Source organism: Euleptes europaea, chromosome 1 (genome assembly GCF_029931775.1).
Source record: "Euleptes europaea isolate rEulEur1 chromosome 1, rEulEur1.hap1, whole genome shotgun sequence".
In the NCBI taxonomy this organism is placed as follows: domain Eukaryota; kingdom Metazoa; phylum Chordata; class Lepidosauria; order Squamata; family Sphaerodactylidae; genus Euleptes; species Euleptes europaea.
Genome location: NC_079312.1, coordinates 31,731,714 through 31,752,047, shown reverse-complemented (window position 1 = coordinate 31,752,047; position 20,334 = coordinate 31,731,714). Strand labels below are relative to the sequence as shown.

Here is a 20,334-nt window from a genome sequence, read left to right as displayed (position 1 = left end):
GCAATGAATTAAATCTTTCCCTGTTTGGCTCAGTTTTTGGCTCTTTTTCTTCCATGCCCAGGGAAATGCCAATAGCCACGTTGGGGTCAGGAAGCAATTTTCCTCCAGGACAGATGGGCCAGTGATCCTGGAGGGGTTGTTTTTCCCCCCATCCTGGGCACGGAGTAGGTGTCACTGGGGGTGTTGCGGGGGAGGGGTAGTTGTGAATTTCCTACATTGTGCAGGGGTTGGTCTAGATGACCCTGTTGGTCCCTTCCAACTCTATGATTCTATGAACAGAAAATAGGAGAAGAAAAGTTAGGTGGAAGAATGAGGAACACTCTCTGCTCTATATCCAGCCTTGAGATGGTAGCAAAATGTTCAACAGGCTAGCATTAGACAGACAGACCTACTGATAGATGCTCAGCGATAGAGCACGGGCTTGGCAGTCAGAAGGTTCCCAGCTTCAGTCCCCAGCATCCCCAATTAAAAGGCATCAGAAGTTGGGAGAGGCTCTGACAGAGACAGTGGAGAGTTGCTAATCAGAGTGGACACAACTGAGCTAGACGGACCAAGGGTCTGACTCAGTATAAGGCAAGTTTGTTGTGATATGCTCAACTGTAATGGGGAAAGCCCTGAACAAACATACAGTTCGCAGCAGACGGCCACCAGAATTATTCCACTGTACCTTGAACTGTGTTTTTTCTGAATTTGTTAGAAGGACATCACTGAACAACCTGAAGGAAGGAAGAGGAGGGAGGGGAAGATTTACCAAAAGCTAGACAGCAAGCATTACCGTTCCTTATCCCGTTTTCTACAATCCACATGGCAAGTGATTCCCTAAACAACTGCTGTGAATTTAACTTCAGTTTGTGGCAGATGGTCTCATCACAGGGTTTTTGAGGTGATCACTGTTGATCTCGCAAGGTCCCCTGGTTTCATAGCCTCACAGAAGTTCAGACACCTGATGACGGCAGCCCCATATCTGATGACACCGGAGGTGAACAAATTTAGAAGGGCTTTCACATTAGCCAGATGTGGAGCTTTGCCATCAGCCGTCCTAGAAGACAGATATAAAAAAATTCCTCTTTCCAAGAGAGTCTGCCCATGCAATGGTGAAGAAATTGAGACCCGTGAACACGTCTTCTTATACTGCCCTCTCCATTATGAGTCTAGATCTAAGACTATTCAAGAAACTCTAAGAAATAATACAGGGCTACCTGATAAAATCTGTATCCAACGACTACTGGAAGATAGTAACACACAAACTTCGAGATGTGTGGCCGAATTCTGTGCTGCTATCTATAAGGCCCAAAAGGATGTAATGTACAAATAGGTACAATTTGATAGATAAATGTTTTAGAAACTAGTTTGCTTACCTTTTTAGATATGGGATTTTATTGATATATTTTATTCTGTGGACTTTGATTGTCTGATATTGTTTTATTACAAATTTATGTTGCTGTTGATTAGATGTTCTACTTTTGGTCAAATGACCATAAAATAAAGATTGAATTGAGGTGATCACTGCAGTCAAGTGGGGAGCTGCTTCTCTCTTCACACTTGCCTTGGGATGCAGCACCAGCAAGACTGGGATTCAAGCAACCTGGATGGTCCAGGCTGGCCCAAACTTCTCAGATCTTGGAAGCTAAGCAGAGTTGGGCTTGGTGAGTACTTGGATGGGAGACTACCTAGGAAGTCCAGGGTTGCTATGCAGAGGCAGGCAATGGCAAACCACCTCTGTTAGTATCTTGCCTTTAAAACCCTACCCTTGAAAACAGCACTTTATGCACACGCACGTGTGCGCACACAGGATTATACCAGAGAATTTCAGAAGAAAATCAGTTTGCGTTTGGGGAGGGGCCATGGCATCTGCTTGGCATGCAGAAGGTCCCAGGTTCAATCCCCGGCACCTCCAGTTAAAGGGACTCAGACCTCTGCCTGAGAGCCTGGAGATCCACTGCCGGTCTGAGTAGACAATGCTGACTGATGGACCCAGGGACCAAGGCAGCTTCATGTGCATTCATGTGTTCAAACGTTTAAGGCCTGAGTTGCACTAGAGGAGACTCAAACACCGGATTCTGTCTCATTCACAGTCCATTTTCACTTTGGTCTGGACCACGAATAAAGGGAAAACTTAGTTCTACCAGGGAGGACTTACGGCATTTGTAAGAGCCGAGAGACGGTTGGCATGCCATTCTTCATGGCTTCAGGAGAAAGGATGGATTCCAGTACAGCCACTACAAAAAAAAAAAGGGGGAGGGGAGAGAAAATAAGCAACATTAAGCAAAAGGACACCAGCTACAGGTGGCCCAGGGCGTTCAGCTTCTTTTCATAACTTCATTAAAAGTTTGGAAGCATTTCAAGGAGAATGCCTTTCCGACGACAGCAAGAGAAGCCTTAAATTGACTGGTAAAACGCGAAGTTGGCCTGCAGCAGATCTTTCAGCACAGGTTTGTACTGCTGTGGCCCAAAGTCTGCATCAATAAAGAAAGAGGACAGCGGGGCAAGGCTGTGCACTTCAAGTGGCAGCGAGCAGTGTTATCAGTGGGGTGCGCAAAGGCCATTCCCAATTGAACGTAAGAACATATAAGAACATAAGGAAGGCCCTGCTGGACCAGACCAAGGTCCATCAAGTCCAGCAGTCTATTCACACAGTGGCCACCCAGGTGCCTCTAGGAAGCCCCCAAATGAGACAACTGCAGCAGCACCATCCTGCCTGTGTTCCACAGATAATAGGCATGCTCCTCTGATCCTGGAGAGAATAGGCATGGATCATGACTAGCATCCATTTTTACTAATGGCCATGAATAGCCCTCTCCTCCATGAACATGTCCACTCCCCTCTTAAAGCCTTCCAGGTTGGCAGCCATCACCACATTTTGGGACAGGGAGTTCCACAATTTAACTATACGTTGTGTGAAAAAATACTTCCTTTTATCTGTTTTGAATCTCTCACCCTCCAGCTTCAGCAGATGACCCCGCGTTCTAGTATTATGGGAGAGGGAGAAAAACTTCTCCCTGTCCACTCTCTCCAAACCATACATAATTTTATAGACCTCTATCATGTCTTCCCTTAGCCGCCTTCTTTCCAAGCTAAACAGTCCTGTGAGGCTTAATGTTGCTACCACGGCAGGGGCATCCTCCCACCCTGATTGTCCTTCTAGAACTTGCTTCTAAACCCAAAGATAGGAGTTTAAAAAATGGCTGGGGAAGACTTTAGGATATTCAGATTAAGGAGAGCCAGTGTAGTGGTTAAGAGTGGAGGAGTCTAATCTGGAGAATGAGTTTGATTCCCCACTCCTCCACATGCAGTTTGCTGGGTGCCCTTGGGCCGCTCAGTTCTCTCCAAACTCTCTCAGCCCCACCAACCTCACAAGATGCCTGTTGTGGGGTGGAGCAAGGGAAGGTGATTGTAAGCTGGTTTGAGACTCCTTAAAGGTAGAGAAAAGGTATAAAAACTCTTAAGGTGAAATATTACTGACCTACAGATGTGGATGGTGCAGGAGGAAAGCCGTCCACCGGAACAGAGTCTGGGGGTCTCCCATATGTCATTTCATAGAGTAAGTGACCAAAGCAGTGCACGTCAACAGCTTCTAAAGTCTGCAAAGAAGAGGGGGGTGGAGCAATCAGAACCACTGGCCAGAACGTCTGTATGATAACCCGTGACCTCCTCCCTCCATTTGCATCACCGGTGCTGTGTTTGCATGACTTCTATCCACTAGAGCAGGGGTGTCAAACATAAGGCCCGGGGGCCGGATCCGGCCCCTTAAGAGCTCTTACCCGGCCCGCGAGCCACCTAGGGCAGCCACCCTCCCCACTCTCGATATGGGCTGGCGAGGCCTGGCCCGACTAACTGACATTTATGTCATATCCAGCCCTCGTAACAATTGAGTTTGCACCCCTGCACTAGAGTGTCCAAGCCAAGAGACACAGCATGAATAATTCCTAGCATACTGGTGTAACTGAGAAGATTCAGTAGTCTGAAGTATCGGGTTCAGGAGCAGATGCAAAACAGTACCGGTACTGACTGCCTATGTTGTAAAATTCCTAGGGATAGCTGATGAGACAATGTGACAAAAATGTAAACAGCCTGGTACAGCTTGTGCTCAAAGCCTGCAACTGCACTGTGTAAGCAGCCGTATTAAGGCCAGTGCGAGATGCTCAGAGAGAACCTTGAGCACTATCAAGGGGGCAGAACTCTGACCAGAGAGGAGATCTAGATTTTAATAGAAACAGAAGAGGAATTTATTTTATTTACAACATTTTTATGACAACTTCTCCAGGAACCAGCTCTTGGAGGCTTACAGAAATAATAAAAACCAAACATTAGGCAATATTGGATACTAGACATGATACTAAATGGATACTAGTCATGATGCATCCCTATTCTCTCCAGGATCAGAGGGGCATGCCTATTATATTAGGTGCTTTGGAACACAGGCAGGACAATGCTGCTGCTGTCATCTTGATTGTGTCCTTCCTGGAGGCACCTGGTTGGCCACTGTGTGAACAGACTGCTGGACCTTGGTCTGATCCAGCATGGCCTTTCTTATGTTCTTATTAAAGTCCAGCATTTAAAAAGCCCCAGCCCAGCCCAGTATTAAAAAAAGATCATCAAAATACACCACAAACAGCTTAAAGCAACAGTTTCCAGACTAAAATAGCGATAAACAATTAATCCCTTCATTAAAAGCCTGAATAAACAAATCTTTTGACCTGGCGCCTAAAACAAACCAACGTAGGATCCTAGGAAGCCTCAAGGGGAAGGGCATTCCATAAGCAAGGGCCACCACTGAAAAAGCCCTGTTGCTGGTTGCCACCTACCTAACCTCTGAAGGTGGAGGCACCAAGAGCAGGGCTTGTGAGATAGATCTTGACAGGTGGGCTGGACAATATAAGAGGAGGTGGCAGGTGACAAATCCTGTGATTTTTCTGCTAGTGCATCAGCATCAGTAAGGCCCCGGGATGTGGTGATGGATGCCAACTTGGCATTGCCTTAAGAGGGGAGTGGACATGTTCATGGAGGAGAGGGGTATTCATGGCTACTAGTCAAAATGGCTACTAGTCATGATGCATCCCTATTCTCTCCAGGATCAGAGGAGCATGCCTATTATCTTGGGTGCTGTGGAACACAGACAGGATGGTGCTGCTGGAGTAGTCTTGTTTGTGGCCTTCCTAGAGGCACCTAGGTGGACACTGTGTGAACAGACTGCTGGACTTGATGGACCTTGGTCTGATCCAGCATGGCCTGTTCTTAAGTTCTTCAGGCAATACACAGCCCTAATAAAGGGTTGGATCCAGTGATCCACAGATGCAAGGACTGTGGATCTTTCACATGTTTCCATTCCCCTAGCGGCCATTTCTGACTGGAATAATATAAAATTAACAGCCACACCAAGCCAAAGAGGTTGCAGTAAGGAGCTGAGAGGGGAGTGGGGAAAAACTATGACTATCAGTACTTTCCACCAATGGATTGCTGGATCCTACCCACCAGCAGAAGCACTTCTTTTGGGGAAAGACACCCACCAGCAGAAGCACTTCTTTTGGGGAAAGACACCTGTATCTCCGCTCGGCAAATGAGGGACAACTGCACATTTTATAATTCAATATAGTGTTCATCTGCACAGATCAACTGTGAACTGCAAGCTGTAAAGCTGCATTTCAGAATTAACTTATTGCTCTGCAGCCTCTTTCTCCCCGGGGAAAATCCCTTTCCATTGTTTTTGTTGCTTTGCTACCCTTCATTTCTTCTTCTCTGTCTTCTGAAATGCAGGCACTTGTCACAAATAAAGCCAGAAACAATTACAATGCTGCGTACCTTTGCCTTGTTATCCAATCCTCTTCCTGCTCCATCATAGTACAATCAGAAGTGTTAAGGGGAAAAATTGCCTTCTGCAATGTAGCACTCTGGAATAATGTAAAATAACAGCCACGCCGTGCCAAAGAGGTTGCAGTGAAGAAGCTGCCAAAGGGAAGCATTAACCAAAACTAGAAAAAAATATCGTCCCTGACTTACGTTAATTTTACGGAACTGTGTAAAATAGGACCGATAGAAGGATGGGAGCCCCAGCAACGAATTCTCCAAGTCCAACAACCTGCATGTATCCCCCTCCAAGATTACATTGGAAGCATGTAAGTGACCATATGGAAATCCTTTCTCGTGCAAGAACTTTAAGACCTAAGAGACCAAACAGAGGGAATTTCAGGTTAACTGAGAAAACATACATGGATGAATGTCCCTTGTAATGCATGCAGGTCCTTTCAAAAAAAGGTTCCCAGCCCTCCCACAACCAGGGCTTTCACGCAAATGATAGGCACAAGGCTTGTTTGGGTGTGATCACACTCCATGGCATGATTTCCCCTCCTCACATGCAAGTTCTTAGTATCTGGTGTACATTTCCTTTCCACTCAGATGGTACCTTTCCATTTTGCCTAATGTTATAATCAACCTAATAGCCCCGTGGCACAGAGTGGTAAGCTGCAGTACTGCAGTCAAAAGCTCTGCTCGCAACCTGAGTTCAATCCCAACGGAAGTTGGTTTCAGGTAGCTGGCTCAAGGTTGACTCGGCCTTCCATCCTTCCGAGGTCGGTGAAATGAGTACCCGGCTAGATGACTGGGGAAGGCAATGGCAAACCACCCCATAAACATAGTCTGCCTAGTAAATGCCAGGATGTGACATCACCCCATGGGTCAGTAATGACCCAGTGCTTGGACAAGGGACTACCTTTACCTTTTTTATAATCAGCCTAGTTAGGCTCCTTAAAGTCTGGTCTTAAAAGTTACTTTGTTTCATAAAATGTACTCCTGTATTCTGGACTATTTGGGCTATGTAAAATGCTCAGACAAGAGTCACTGGAAAAGACAGTCATGCTAGGAAAAGTTGAGGGCAGCAGGAAAAGAGGAAGACCCAACAAGAGATGGACTGACTCAATAAAGGAAGCCGCAGCCCTCAATTTGCAAGATCTGAGCAAGGCTGTCAAAGATAGGATATTTTGGAGGACTTTCATTCATAGGGTCGCCATGAGTCGGAAGCGACTTGACGGCACTTCACACACACACACACACAAAATGCTCAGGATACTTCAAACATCTGTAAGAATCCACATTACATTGAGGGGCTGGTTTATATTTTCTTTCATTCAACTGAGATACTTTCCCAGACAGACATCCAAGAGGGTGCTAGTAATGGTTACATGAGAGGAAGTTCAGTTTTCCATCTAGGATATAGTTTGCTGAAAATGCATTGAAGTATGATTCTACGTTCTCTATTCATGGATCTTTTCTGCAAAATTCATTTGGTGGGCTTTTATTGTTTAACATTATAACTTCACTTTTTACGGGCATGGAAAAATTCCAATTCAGTTGTTCTTTGGTCATAGTGTATTGTTGATGCTGCTGAAATAAGTAAGTCTTCAAGAGGACTGGCTGTTACATATGTTGAACAGTTTAAAAGCCTTACCTCTAGTATTTGTCTGCCAAATGTTTTAATTTGCTGCAGTTCAAGACCTTGAATTTTCTTCGGATTGCAGTATTTCTTCAAAAATTGATCTTTTGGTTTTGCCTTTAAAAATAAATTTCCGCTATGTTTACTTCCAATCCAGCCACAGACAACATAAAAATAAATTAATGCAAATTAAAAACACACTCTGCGATCTTAAAATACTTTGTCAAGGCCAACGTTAATACATATACTAATGATGATATGGTATGCCCCAAGAGCATACCTTACATTACCTTATAAATCAGGTCCTTCAATGTTCCTTTTTCATTGAATGGTCTAATTATCAGCGCAGAAGATTCACTAGCTGTCGCCAAAGTGACTTTGTAAATATAGGGATGCTGTACAAAAAAAGAAAAAAAGATAGACACACACTGAATTTTACTATTATCCAAAAGCATCATCCTATGTATGTTCACTCCCAAGAATGTGCAGGTACAATCAGAGATAAACATTTTAGAAAGTGTCACTAAACTGAAGATTTGCTCAATTTCCTTAGCAACACACAGAGATTGCCACTTGCCGAGTTAAACATTAATCCCAAACTGTTAGCCAAATCATGTTTATTATCTGGATTTAAAAAACTCTGTGTCTGTCCAAGACTAAGGCTGACACACCAGAACTCTGGCTAATCTGCCTCTCTGATTTGGCCTGCCTTGAAACATATCAAGCAGATACATTTATGAGTTGTGTTATACCGACATAAACGAGGAAGGTCCAGCTGGCAAGTCTCTTAGGAAAGTCAGGAGGTTAGAATGCCAAGCATCATGTGAATTTTTCATTCTGCAGATGTTTACATAAATCAAGATTAGGTCAAGACTCATTAACCTCTTCGTGATAAGAGGTTATCACAAATACTGAAATGAGAGTCACTCTATTCTAAATTGACCATTTAAAGTTTTTTTCTCTCTTTAGTGCTCCTTAATATGAAAGAACTGCCTAAAGTTCAAGGGTTCCTGCTGTGGCTTTTGGGTGTCAACTAAACACTGAAGTTCGAAGTACAAACTTTCCATTCCAGGAAGGCTGCATGTTGAAACCAGTAGCAGTTTACGCTTTAATTCCCACTTAAAATCACATTGCACTTTTCCCATCATGGCCATTAACAAGAACCACAGTTAGTCACTGCCCATTCCCCGCACCCTTGCTAAATAGTCCAAATTTAACCAATTATTTTGCTACTATACCAAATGCTTCAAGTGATTTTCCTAAACCCACGCAGGCTTGGAACGCCACTGGTATCAAAGGCTCTCCCTGCACCGGCCAGTGAAGAAGGGGCTAGCATTTTGGACTTGAACCAAGGGCCCAGATTCGTATTCCTGCCAAAACTGGGACTTGACAATGCAGAAGTCACACGATCGCGACACAAACAGCAGCTCAGTATCTCGCGCCTCTCTCACCCACCCCAGGTGTGTGGTGATATTGCTGCCCTCAGCGTTTTCCTACTCCTGCATGGGGAAAGCCAATGAAGTAGAAAAATCAAGGGACACATTCTGGATTACCAGGCATTTCGGGAAGAAAAGTGGAGAGGATGCAGGGATTTTGCTTTGGATGGGGACAACATGGCTCTCAAAACATCTTATTTCAGCCTCAGACATAAAAATTAAATGGCAGCTTGGAGTAGGTCAAACCAACCTCACAGGACTGTTGGGGAGGCTTTCTAGAAAGCCACACAGGATTGCTAAGGGAGGGGTTGTAGCTCAGTGGTAGAGCATCTGCTTGGCATGCAGAAGGGCCCAGGTTCAATCCCCGGCATCTCCAGTTAAAGGGACTAGGCAAGTAGATGATGTGAAAGACCTCTGCCTGAGACCCTGGAGAGCTGCTGCCGGTCTGAGTAGACAATACTGACTTTGATGGCCCAAGGGTCTGATTCAGTATAAGGCAGCTTCATGTATTCATTCATGTAAACTAGGATGGGATGAACATAGACCAGAAGTTTCTGACAAAATACTGTTTTCTTTTCCTATGCCTGAAAATACGTTTTGCAACCTAAATCTTAGTTTTCTTTAGACAGTATTTGTCCCTGAGCTATTTAGCATTCTTATAGTTGTTTAGGGGATTACAATAAATTGGACAGAACGCATTGCTTTTAATGTAAAGCAAAAATGAGAGCGAAAGCTATTTCGTAAAAAAAAATTGAGATGCAAAAACACCATGCCCGCTAATAAAGTTATAAAATTTAGCGTCAAGTTAATGCAAAAAGCATGCGTAATGCTACATCTATTGCACCCCTGGGTATGTTGCAGCCACCTATATCATAAGGTGAGGCTGAGTGGCAGCAGATAAGGCAAATGAGGCACCAGCAGAAAAACTGGCCTGCTCACTCCCCAAAGCAGTTCCAAATATAGAATCATAGAGTTGGAAGGGGCCATACAGGCCATCTATGATTCTATGGCTGACCAATGAAAATAGGACAACTGAAAAGCACTAGTAATCATTCGAAGCATTTCCTGGAGTGCTGACGGCAGCACAATTCACCCACATTGAGAGCAACTGATACTATTTGAGCCTCTACAGGTTTCCAGAGGGGATTAGACATGAAGTCTGCACAACAGCACCTGGTCAATTGTCCAAAATGGTCCTAAGCAGCTGACATTATTGCAAGATAAACTGGACGAAAGCATGGCCACATTTATTCAGAAGCCTGATTTGTCAGGGTTATCAACCGTAAGCCTAGCACGAGGGCCTCAATATTAAACCATTGTCTCGCTTCATTAGCAGTACGGTTTATTTGCCTTCTCACTTAACCCAGAAAGCCATTTGGGATTGAATCAACCAAGCAGCCTTTTCCCAGCAATTACTCTAATTATGGGAATTACAATTTATCTTGTTACCAGGATAAGGAGATAATGGTTCCACTGCTACAAATCTGGCTCCTGTACAACACTGGGCAACAACACAGTTTTTTGTTGTTTTTTAGGTCTGCTGATCAGTCGTTGGACAATAAACCAAACATGGACTTTTTCATAAGACCAAATGCCACATGACAAAAAAACCCCATTGCAAGAATACTACCACATGATGGCAAACCAGTCACATGGGGAGGTTTACAGTATCCCAACTAGTCAGAAAGAGAAAACACGCTGGGCTTAGCATTCTCATTGTCTCTATCTTTGTCATCTGACCATAGCCGTGCTGTGAGTGGTAATGTCAACCCTGACTGCTCTAACTCCCAAGATTTAATAACCTGCCCCTCTGTAAACCAGGACCTTATTGCCACAAATCTTGCAGCATTATAATATTTTTCTATAGCTGGACAGATAAACCCCACCTTTTTTTGGTGGCCTCCATTAAAGCTCTGCTTACTCTCGATTTCTTATAACCCTAAAGGTCTCAGTCGTTCTTTTGAATCCATGCTAACAGCTCTCTAGGGAAAATCAGGGTTATTGCCATAAATAGAAAAATAAATTTTGGAAGAGTTTCATCTTAATAATTGCTACTCTGCCCATCCATGACACGTTGTACACTGATCATCTCTTCAAGTCCACCTCCAGTGGCAACACATTATCCTGCACCAGGTTTTCTACTTTCTGGCCAAATTTGACTCCTAAGTATCGTATTGTTCTTTCCATTTGGAACTTGTGAGCTTAGTAATACAGTCTTTTTCCTGCTTTTGTACATTTATGCCCAACAGGACCAGTTTATCCACATTAATCTCAAAACTGATACCTGTCCAAACTGTTATGCAAGTATTTATACTTATTTTTAAAAGAAACCACTCTTATTACATGGTACACAAATGCCCAAGGACTTCCAATGCCTGTAGGGCTTCCAATGAAACCTATGCACCACATTATCTGCATCACAACTCTCCCCCCTTCTGTGGTTTTTATGAGTCCTACCTCACACACTCCTATCCTGCACACCTCACCACAGTGCCAACATATCTTTAAAGTCTCTCACTAAATCAGTACGTCTGAGATGGAACTTTAGACACTTCAACCGGGGAGGAGAGAGAAAAGTACAACTGCAGAGTTGTGCAAGGCCTAATTGAACACATGAAGTTGCCTTACACTGAATTCAGACCCTCGGTCCATCAAAGTCAGTATTGTCTACTCAGACTGGCAGCAGCTCTCCAGGGTCTCAGGTAGAGGTCTTTCACATCACCTACTTGCCTAGTCCCTTTAACTGGAGATGCTGGGGATTGAAGCTGGGACCTTCTGCATGCCAAGCAGATGTTCTACCATTGAGCCACAGCCCCTCAGGTTAAGACACTTGGGTTAAGTCTGTCAGGTGGTAGATTGGGATAGAGACTACACCAGTGAAGCTTGATATCACACTGCATGTGTGTGTGCCATCAAGTCACAGCTGACTCATGGTGAGCCCATAGGGTTTTCAAGGCAAGAGACATTCAGAGGTGGTTTGCCATTGCCTGCCTCCACGTCACAACCCTAGTAATTCTTGGAGGTCGCCCAAGCTAGCCTGGGGCTATCCAGGTCAGGGTACATCTGCTTAAACAAAATTTAAGACGGCAACCTTCAGAGCAGGTAGTAACACCTAAAAGCAAAGATGCTCGTACAAGGAATTTGAAAATTAAAACTTTAAATGTCAGATTCCAGTTAACCTAAGCCTCTAAAGGAATGGACTACTATTTTAAAAACCTTACACAAGATGCTTGGTGTGATCCAGCGTGGTGTAGTGGTTAAGAGTGGTGGACTCTGATCTGGAGAACCAGGTTTGATTCCCCACTCCTCCACATGAGCGGCGGAGGCTAATCTGGTGAACTAGATTTGTTTCCCCACTCCTACACACAAAGCCAGCTGGGTGACCTTGAGCAAGTCACAGTTCTGTTAGAGCTCTCTCAGCCCCACCTACCTCACAGGGGTGTCTGTTGTGGGGAGGGGAAGGGAAGGTGATTGTAAGCTAGTTTGATTCTTCCTTAAGTGGTAGAGACAGTTAGCATATAAAAACCAACTAAAAAAGGAGGTCTACTGCTGTAAGGTAGCTCTTCGATCACCTCACAAAGTTCATACTCGTTTGAGCCCAGTGCACGGATGTCTGAGAGCCCATTTTTGATATCAAAAGGGAAAGAAGGCACTTTACACACACAATTTGGTGCTGGCAAAATGGTATTGGTGTTGGGGAGGGTTAGTGTAACAAAATACTCACAGAACACGAAGAAAGAAATTTCACAGCACACTGAAGATCTTTGTCTGAAAGATATTTGTCAGGGCCAAGGTCAGCCTGAAAAGACAAATTATCAAGTCGATTATAAGCTATTGGGGGGGTGGGGGTGGAATGCTGAAGTGACTATAAATCAACTTCTGAGCCGGAACAAAACATACCTCTGTCATACATTCCAAAGCTTCCCTCCAAAACTCGTCATTATCTTTATCACTCCCTCTTAAAGCAGAGGTCACTCAACACCTGACTTCCAGTTTGACAGTGCTCAGAGGTCTACAGCCTACGCTATTTACACACTGGTGATATCCTACAGGTGTTCTGCTGGAGGAATCTGATCTTTACCCCACCTCCCAGCAGCCACCTGTGGTCTCTGAAAAGGCACTGCCGGGGGCCAGGGAATCACCACAGACAAAACCATGGGGGGGGGGGGGAAGCAAGGACGAGAATCAACCAGCATCACCCCTCTTCTCCCTTCCCTCAGCAGAAATGTCTAGACATTAGGAAGAATTTTCTAACAGTTAGAGCGGTTCCTCAGTGGAACAGGCTTCCTCAGGAGGTGGTAAGCTCTCCTTCCCTGGAGGTTTTTAAGCAGAGGTTAGATGGCCATCTGTCAGCAATGCTAATTCTATGACCTTAGGCAGATGATGAGAGGGAGGGCATCTTGGCCATCTTCTGGACATGGAGTAGGGGTCACTGGGGGTGTTGCGGGGAGGGAGTTGTGAATTTCCTGCATTGTTCAGGGGGATGGACTAGATGACCCTGGTGGTCCCTTCCAACTCTATGATTCTATGATAGGACATATCCCATTGGGTGCGGCATGCAATAGTTGCCCTCACTCTGTTCTTCTTCACTACCAGTTTATGACTGGAAACTCCCATAGCATCACCTCAGAATAAGGGGCAGAGTTTAGGCAAAATGACTGTGGATATATAGCTAGGCACCCCCCCAAAAAAACCTTCAGGAAATAATTGCTAAACTGTGAGACAGTTTTGTAACAGATACAACTCCCCCCCCCCCCCGGAAACTTACCCAGCTCAATGCTAGCCGCTCTTTTGGTTGATTCTTCATTTTCATTAAGAAGTATTTCTTACGTATTCTCCAACCTAGAATAAAGGCAAACACCCTAAGAGTTTGCATGGTACTGCTCAGGAAACTATACCAGAGTTTACATTTTCTACACAGACCAGATTCAAATCATTAGGCTATAAAGGGTGAGCTACCTGATCTAAGTTCCCCTGCAGCAACCTGGCATTTTATTTCAACACTATTTAGCTCAATTGTTTGTTTGGACATTGTTTCATCGCTCTGCTTCCTCAAATGAAAAAGAATAGGATTTTGTTTCATCGCTCTGCTTCCTCATATGAACAAGACGGGGATTTTTTCCTCTATAGGAAAACCTTCCTTAAAGTTAAGATGGTGTAGTGGTTAAGAGCAATGGTTTGGAGCAGTGGACTCTGACCTGGAGAACCAGGTTTGATTTCCCAGTCCTCCACATGAGCGCCGGATGCTAATCTGGTGAACTGGATTTGTTTCCCCACTCCTACACATGAAGCCAGCTGGGTGACCTTGGGCAAGTTACAGTTCTATTAAAAGCTCTCTCAGCCTCACCTACCTCACAAGGTGTCTGTTGTGGGGAGAGGAAGGGAAGGTGATTGTAAGCAGGTTTGAGTCTCCTTTAAGTGGTAGAGAAAGTCGGCATATAAAAATCAACTCTTATTATTATTATAAATTAAAACATCAACTTCTATTACATTTTCATCCCACCCTTCCTCCAAGGAGTTCAGGATGGCAAATATATATTCTCCTCTCCTCCATTTTATCCTCACAACAACTCTGTAACACAGGTTAGGCCGAAGGTCACCAAGATGGCGGAGCAGGGAGTTGAACCCAGGTATCCCCGGTCATACTCTGCCACACTAACCACACTGACTCTCACTCCCTTCTTTCTCCAAGGAGTGTAATATACACTAGTCCCTCCCCCATTTTATCCTCACAAAAACTCATCTGAGGTAGGTTAGTCTGAGAGCGCATGACTGGCCTAAACTGACTCAGTAAGCATCATGGTTGGATAGAGATTTGAAACTGGGTGGGTCTACCCAGTCGTAGTCTAACACTCAGGCCACTACACCACACTGCCTCTGGTCACAGCCCACTGGTGGGTAGCATAGTATATAGAAGGCCCAAAGTTTAACCTTTGACATTTCCACTTACAAGCACCTCAAGCTATAAAGCTTGGAAAGAGACCTTCGCTCAAGATCCTGAAGAGCTGGATGACCAATATTTTCCTCAAATGACAGAAGAGGGGTGTTTTTTTTTTCTTATTACAAAATGTAAATATTTGTTTCATTGATAAAGTGTGGGGTAAATCATTCTTCTGTGGTTCATAGCACATTCTCCCCGATATAGAAACAGGTAAAACTCTTACCTATATCCTTTAATGGCTCTACAACTTCCCACTTTGGCTCCGACCGAAAAAACATCGAAACATGCTGTAAGGCAATTTCTACAAGAGAAATTTGGGAGGAGCTTTTGTTAGTTATACACACATTAATAATTACACTTCATGTTAATAATTACACTTCATATGTCAGTTGACATCGCAAGATTTCCCCCCCCCCCATCCAGTCAAACAGAGTATTAGAAAGCGTCCATATTGCTTGAAATCAAGAGTAATACAAATCACAAGAACAAAATGAGGTTTGCTGCTAGATCTATAGAACAGGGCATGTACATGCCAAGGAAGCAAACACACAAGATGAATAATGTGCTACTGGAGAAGCACCTGGGGAAAAGGCAAGCATCTTTCCCCCTCAAATTTGCCCACCATCACTAAAAAAAAAGAGCAGCCCAACCCACAAGTTGTGTGGGTTCACTTGATGGCCCTTGGGCAGCTGTCTGAAGTGGCGGATGAAGGACAATTAAGGATAGCCTCCATGTACCTGGAGAGCACAGGGACCGGGCGTATCACAGTGTTAGAGGGTTCGAATCTCCACTCTGCCGTGGAAGTTTGCTGGGTGACCTTGGGACCAGCCACACACATCCAGCCTCACCTACCTCACAGGGGTGCTATGAGAATAAAATGGAGGTGAGGAAAACGGTGCGAGTCCCCTTGGGCCCCCATTAGGGAGAACGGCAGAGAATAAAGGACGTAAATGAATACATTTTAACCCACTTAAATACAAGCCAGGTGTGTAGTTTTGTAATCAGATCACCTACATCAAGGATTTTCTCTTTGCCAACAGCCTGATTATTATCATCATCATCTGCTAGTTTCTGCTTATTAACTTTCCTTTAATACGAGGGCGCACACATGTGAAAATTGGCTGTGTGCCTAACGGATGCTTTGTTCTGGGGAAAAAAATAACTATTCCAGGAATCAACATTGAAAGTTGCATTGCAGTAAGCAGAGAGAAGCCAGGAAATCCAAATGCTGGCCACAACATTCCTTTCTCACGTCATCCCGCTGCGTTCAGGTGTTTCATCTCCAAGGATTAAAGCAGGCACACTGCAGGGGATGAGACCTTGAACCGCGAAATGTTTAAGCACAGCAGCTTAACAAGGAAAGCAGCAGCTCATTTCCGGTTGCTGGCAGGTCTAATACAGAACCGACAACGTTTCAGCTCATTAGGTTAGATCTCAAATCCAAAGAAGGCCTCTCTTGAGGCATCTTTAATATTATCTCAGATAAGAAGAGGGGGGAGCTGGGAGAACCTGTCTAATTAATTGAGAAATGCAAGAAGCTATGGGTGCCTGGAGCGTATAAACTCCCACAGAGGGTGGGAGTGAAATGAGGTATAATATCTCAGGAAATGGGACTCCTGATATAAAACTTAATTTGGTTGAGCAAATCTTTGAACAAACAGAATTCCTTCGTAAAAGTGCCTCAGTATAAGAGAAGACGACCAGTTTGCTGAAGAACAACTACTACTAGCAGTTCCTGAGCCCTGTTTGTAGTCTGTTATGCTCGGAGCCAAGCAAAGACATTGAACTCCGAGTTCTCCCTCCAAACATGTCAGAGGCATTTGTTAGCGCTCTATAAGATGCCAGAACCAGGACCAATGGGTACTGTGTGCTTCTCTGTTTAAGGTCGTTCCACACAGCAGCAGTTAGACATTTGCTTTAGTACAAAGGCTATACTGAGAGAGCCATCACAGTGGAAATTACAGCACATTAATTTAATAGAGACAGACTTGGGAGTTAAGATGCTTGGCTTATTTATTTTTTAATTAAAAATCAAACACCTGACCTTTCCACTTGGCTCAAGGTGCCTTACAAGTCACAATCAAAACATTACTACTTAAAACTAGCAGATTACTGCTCTCCCCACCACCAAAAGAAGTCTGTAATTTATACCCCATTTAAGAGCCCTGGCAAATACAATGGCCTCGCAGTTTGGAACATGTTTACCACGGGCCTTTTATGCATTCTCAGTTTCCTCACGTCTAACTTCCTGTTTATTCCAGGGCGGGGGGCGTCAGTTCTGTATGCATTTTACTTCCTCTGATGGTCACTTTGACAACACACTGCTTTAAATGAAGCGTTTCTCCCTGTAGTTTAAATCAGCAACTTTTTCTGCTTCATAAAAACTGGTATTATATTGAATTGACCACTAGAGGGAGCAAAACACATGAACACATGATGCTGACTTATACTGAATCAAACCCTTGGTCCATCAAAATCAGTACTGTCTGCTCAGACTGGCAGCGGCTCTCCAGGGTCTCCTGTAGAGATCTTTCACATCACCCATTTGCCTAGAAATGCCAGGAATTAAACCTGGGGCCTTCTGCATGCCAAGCAGATGCTCTACCACTGTGCCGCAGCCCCTCCCCAACACATGCATAATGGGGGAAAACTCAAAGAAACAGGAAGTTAGATGCGAGGAAACTGAGAATGCATAAAAGGCCAAGGCTTTCAATGTGCATGAGCTTTGGATAAGAGAAAATTTCTTTCAAGAGAGTACTAACTTTCATTCTCATTTCAAGCCACTGATTTGAATCACATCATACCAACATCAAAGAGAGAGACAATATAATTTTATACATGTTCATTATTCCTAATGCTTAATATTCCAGGCTTGGCCTGTTACTGCAAAAGGTCATGCATGGACTTCAATGTATGGACTTCCCCTCTTGATGGTCCCACATTCCCTATCTCTGTTTTAACATTTGGATTCCTTTCTCCTCAGGTCAGTTAGAATGATACACCGACCCTACATATGGTTATGGTGGGGAAAATTGATACTTTGCCTGTGATGCAACCAATACCATGTTATTTGCAACCAATACCATGTTCATAAAACCCTGTACACACCGTTGAAATCCTACTCATTTAGGATTTCACAGAGGCTGTGCATGTCAAAATGGATGATACAGCAACAAGGCGAGGGGTACTCTTCACTCCTTCTGCTCCCCACAACATGTAGGACCACTGCAGTGTCCAAATTGGCACTTAAGTCGACTCTGCTTTCCCCCCCCACCCTCTTAAATGCAATTAGCTGGTTTGCTTCAATGAGGCAGTGAGCCTTGCATGTGAATCAGCTTTCTGATGTCAACAACCTTACAATCCTCGGCCAATCCCACGGAATGGTTAAGCCTGTGATTCTGAACTCTGAGATCCATGGGCAGCACTAGTCCCTTTCAGTAGTTATATTTCTAGCCTTTGTGCCATGAGTACCAAGAGCATGCGCTATGCATGACTGCATCGATACATGCGATCGCCATTTTGTCTGAAAAGGCCAACACACGCACACTCCACCTTCAGTACATGCAGTTAGAAACCTCGATGTGTCAGGGTACCGGTTCGCTTGCGCTGAAGCTAGAATATATGTTCGTTGCCCAGTTCAACACAAAACAGTGACTGCGCATCTCAAGACGGCCACACACAATGCACTCTCCCAGTATGCACTGTAAGAGAGCCAGAAATTTGACAACTGAAAGGGGGCCAAATAAATTAGCACTTGATTGTATAAATACATCAGACTTTTCAGCAGCACTTTGTGCAGTCTTTGTAAGTGGCAGTGCTGTCAAGTCACAGCAGACTTATGGGATCCCATAGTTTTCTCAAGGCAACCGACATTCAGAGGTGGCTGGCCATTGCCTGTCTCTGCGTCATAACCCTGGACTTCCTTGGTGGTCTCCCATCCAAACACTAACCAGGGCCGACCCTGCTGTGCTACTGAGATCCAACGAGGAAAAGAGACTGAACTACACCTCCTGCTTACAAGGTAGACTGCTTTATTGCTTGAATTGAGTTCTGGCTTTCACTAGAAACAACACAATGTATTAGACTGTACATGAACACACTTTACATCGAACCTCGGAATAAGTTCCTGGTAAATATTCTTTCCGCTTTACACTCATTATCTGATGCCGACAAGTTAATTTTCTTGCTTTCTGATATCGACCCTTTTGCTTCCCGAAAAATGGCACTTTATGGCCTAGCAGCCAGGAAAATTAGGGCAAAGAAAGCCACTAAAATGAGGAAAGGAACCAAATTAGTGTATTTTTAATCTTATAAATATAAAGTCCCTTAAAAGTCATATTTTAAGTTGTTGTAATATTGTCTAGATTGTAAAGGCACAATAAACACATGACTGACTCAACTACATGAACTCACAAGAAGCTGCCTTATACTGAATCAGACCATGGGTCCATCAGGGTCAGCACTGTTCACTCAGACTGGCAACAGCTCTCCAGGAACTCCCACATTTGGTTTTGAATTCTGTTTTAAATTCATCATCATCTTCATGTAGCTAAGTCATGTACCATTTCCAGGTTACCACTCTTCCAAGCTCAGAAGAAGTTGACAGCCAATGTTGCAATGCACCTCTACCCAATAGCGAGCCAGGCTTAACACCCCACACCCTTCTCTGTGGTGGCCACTCTGCAGCTACAACCCTGTACCCAGTTTGACTATTCCAGTACAACATAAGTAACTGGATGCTGGACTGTACCAACTACGAGAGTAATTTCAGCCACCCTCGACCCCTGTATCCCCTCCTCTTTGGCAGAGAATGCATAGGTTTAAGTCAGAAGCCATTTAAGCAAGAAACGTTCTCTCTTTAAGATATGGGAATTCATTCTTGACATAATGAGATGTATTCATGTAATAAAAGTCAAGCTGTTCCTCCATTCCAAGGTAAAGGATAAAGGTCTTTCCACCCCTTCCACCTGCACCCTTCAACAGTCTGTTTTATCTCCAAGGACAATAAAAGGAATTTCAAAGTCTTTTACTTACCAACGTAGTTTACAGAGTAGTTGTTTGGATCCAAAAATTTCTTCACCGGTTCACAGTTCGACAGTATGTGGTTGGAAGTAATTACATTAAGATAATTCTGGAGTCCCTTCTGTCTTTCAGCTATGAATTCACGATCCATATTTCCAATCAACTTTTTGGGAGGAAGAGGTAGACTAAGGGCAGAAATCTTAAAAAAAAAAAATAGATGAGGTCCAGTGTGAATTATCGACACAACACACGGGAATGACACAGTATTTTAAAAATTTGGGTAACAGTCACTTTGCAAAAGTGGCAAACTATGATTGAAGCCAGCAGAGGATTTTGGGGGTGGGGGACTTCCCACCAATTTCCCCCCCTCTCACAGCAGATTTAACTCCCGCGTTCACTGCTCTTGGGGGTCTCCTGTTCCCCAGGAGCAGCATTTGGGGGGGCATTTGGGATTGCAGTAGGAGAAAGCAGGTGAGAAAATTGTATTTTGTGGGCGGAAATCCCCTCTG

At 44.1% G+C, this 20,334-nt stretch overlaps 1 protein-coding gene across 4 annotated transcripts in view; it reads right to left on the bottom strand.

The window, feature by feature from the left end:
- PXK (PX domain containing serine/threonine kinase like) overlaps positions 1–20,334 on the bottom strand; it is a 59,999-nt gene that overhangs the window by 20,318 nt on the left and 19,347 nt on the right. For all 4 annotated transcript variants that reach the window (XM_056867360.1, XM_056867361.1, XM_056867362.1 and 1 more), the window contains exons 4-13: positions 19,838–20,024; positions 15,027–15,104; positions 13,631–13,704; positions 12,587–12,661; positions 7,717–7,821; positions 7,442–7,543; positions 5,998–6,159; positions 3,464–3,581; positions 2,141–2,219; positions 668–716 (exon numbers count right to left, since the gene is read on the bottom strand). In XM_056867360.1, the coding sequence (XP_056723338.1) occupies positions 668–716; positions 2,141–2,219; positions 3,464–3,581; positions 5,998–6,159; positions 7,442–7,543; positions 7,717–7,821; positions 12,587–12,661; positions 13,631–13,704; positions 15,027–15,104; positions 19,838–20,024 (1,029 nt within the window). The remainder of the gene's footprint in view (positions 1–667; positions 717–2,140; positions 2,220–3,463; positions 3,582–5,997; positions 6,160–7,441; positions 7,544–7,716; positions 7,822–12,586; positions 12,662–13,630; positions 13,705–15,026; positions 15,105–19,837; positions 20,025–20,334) is intronic.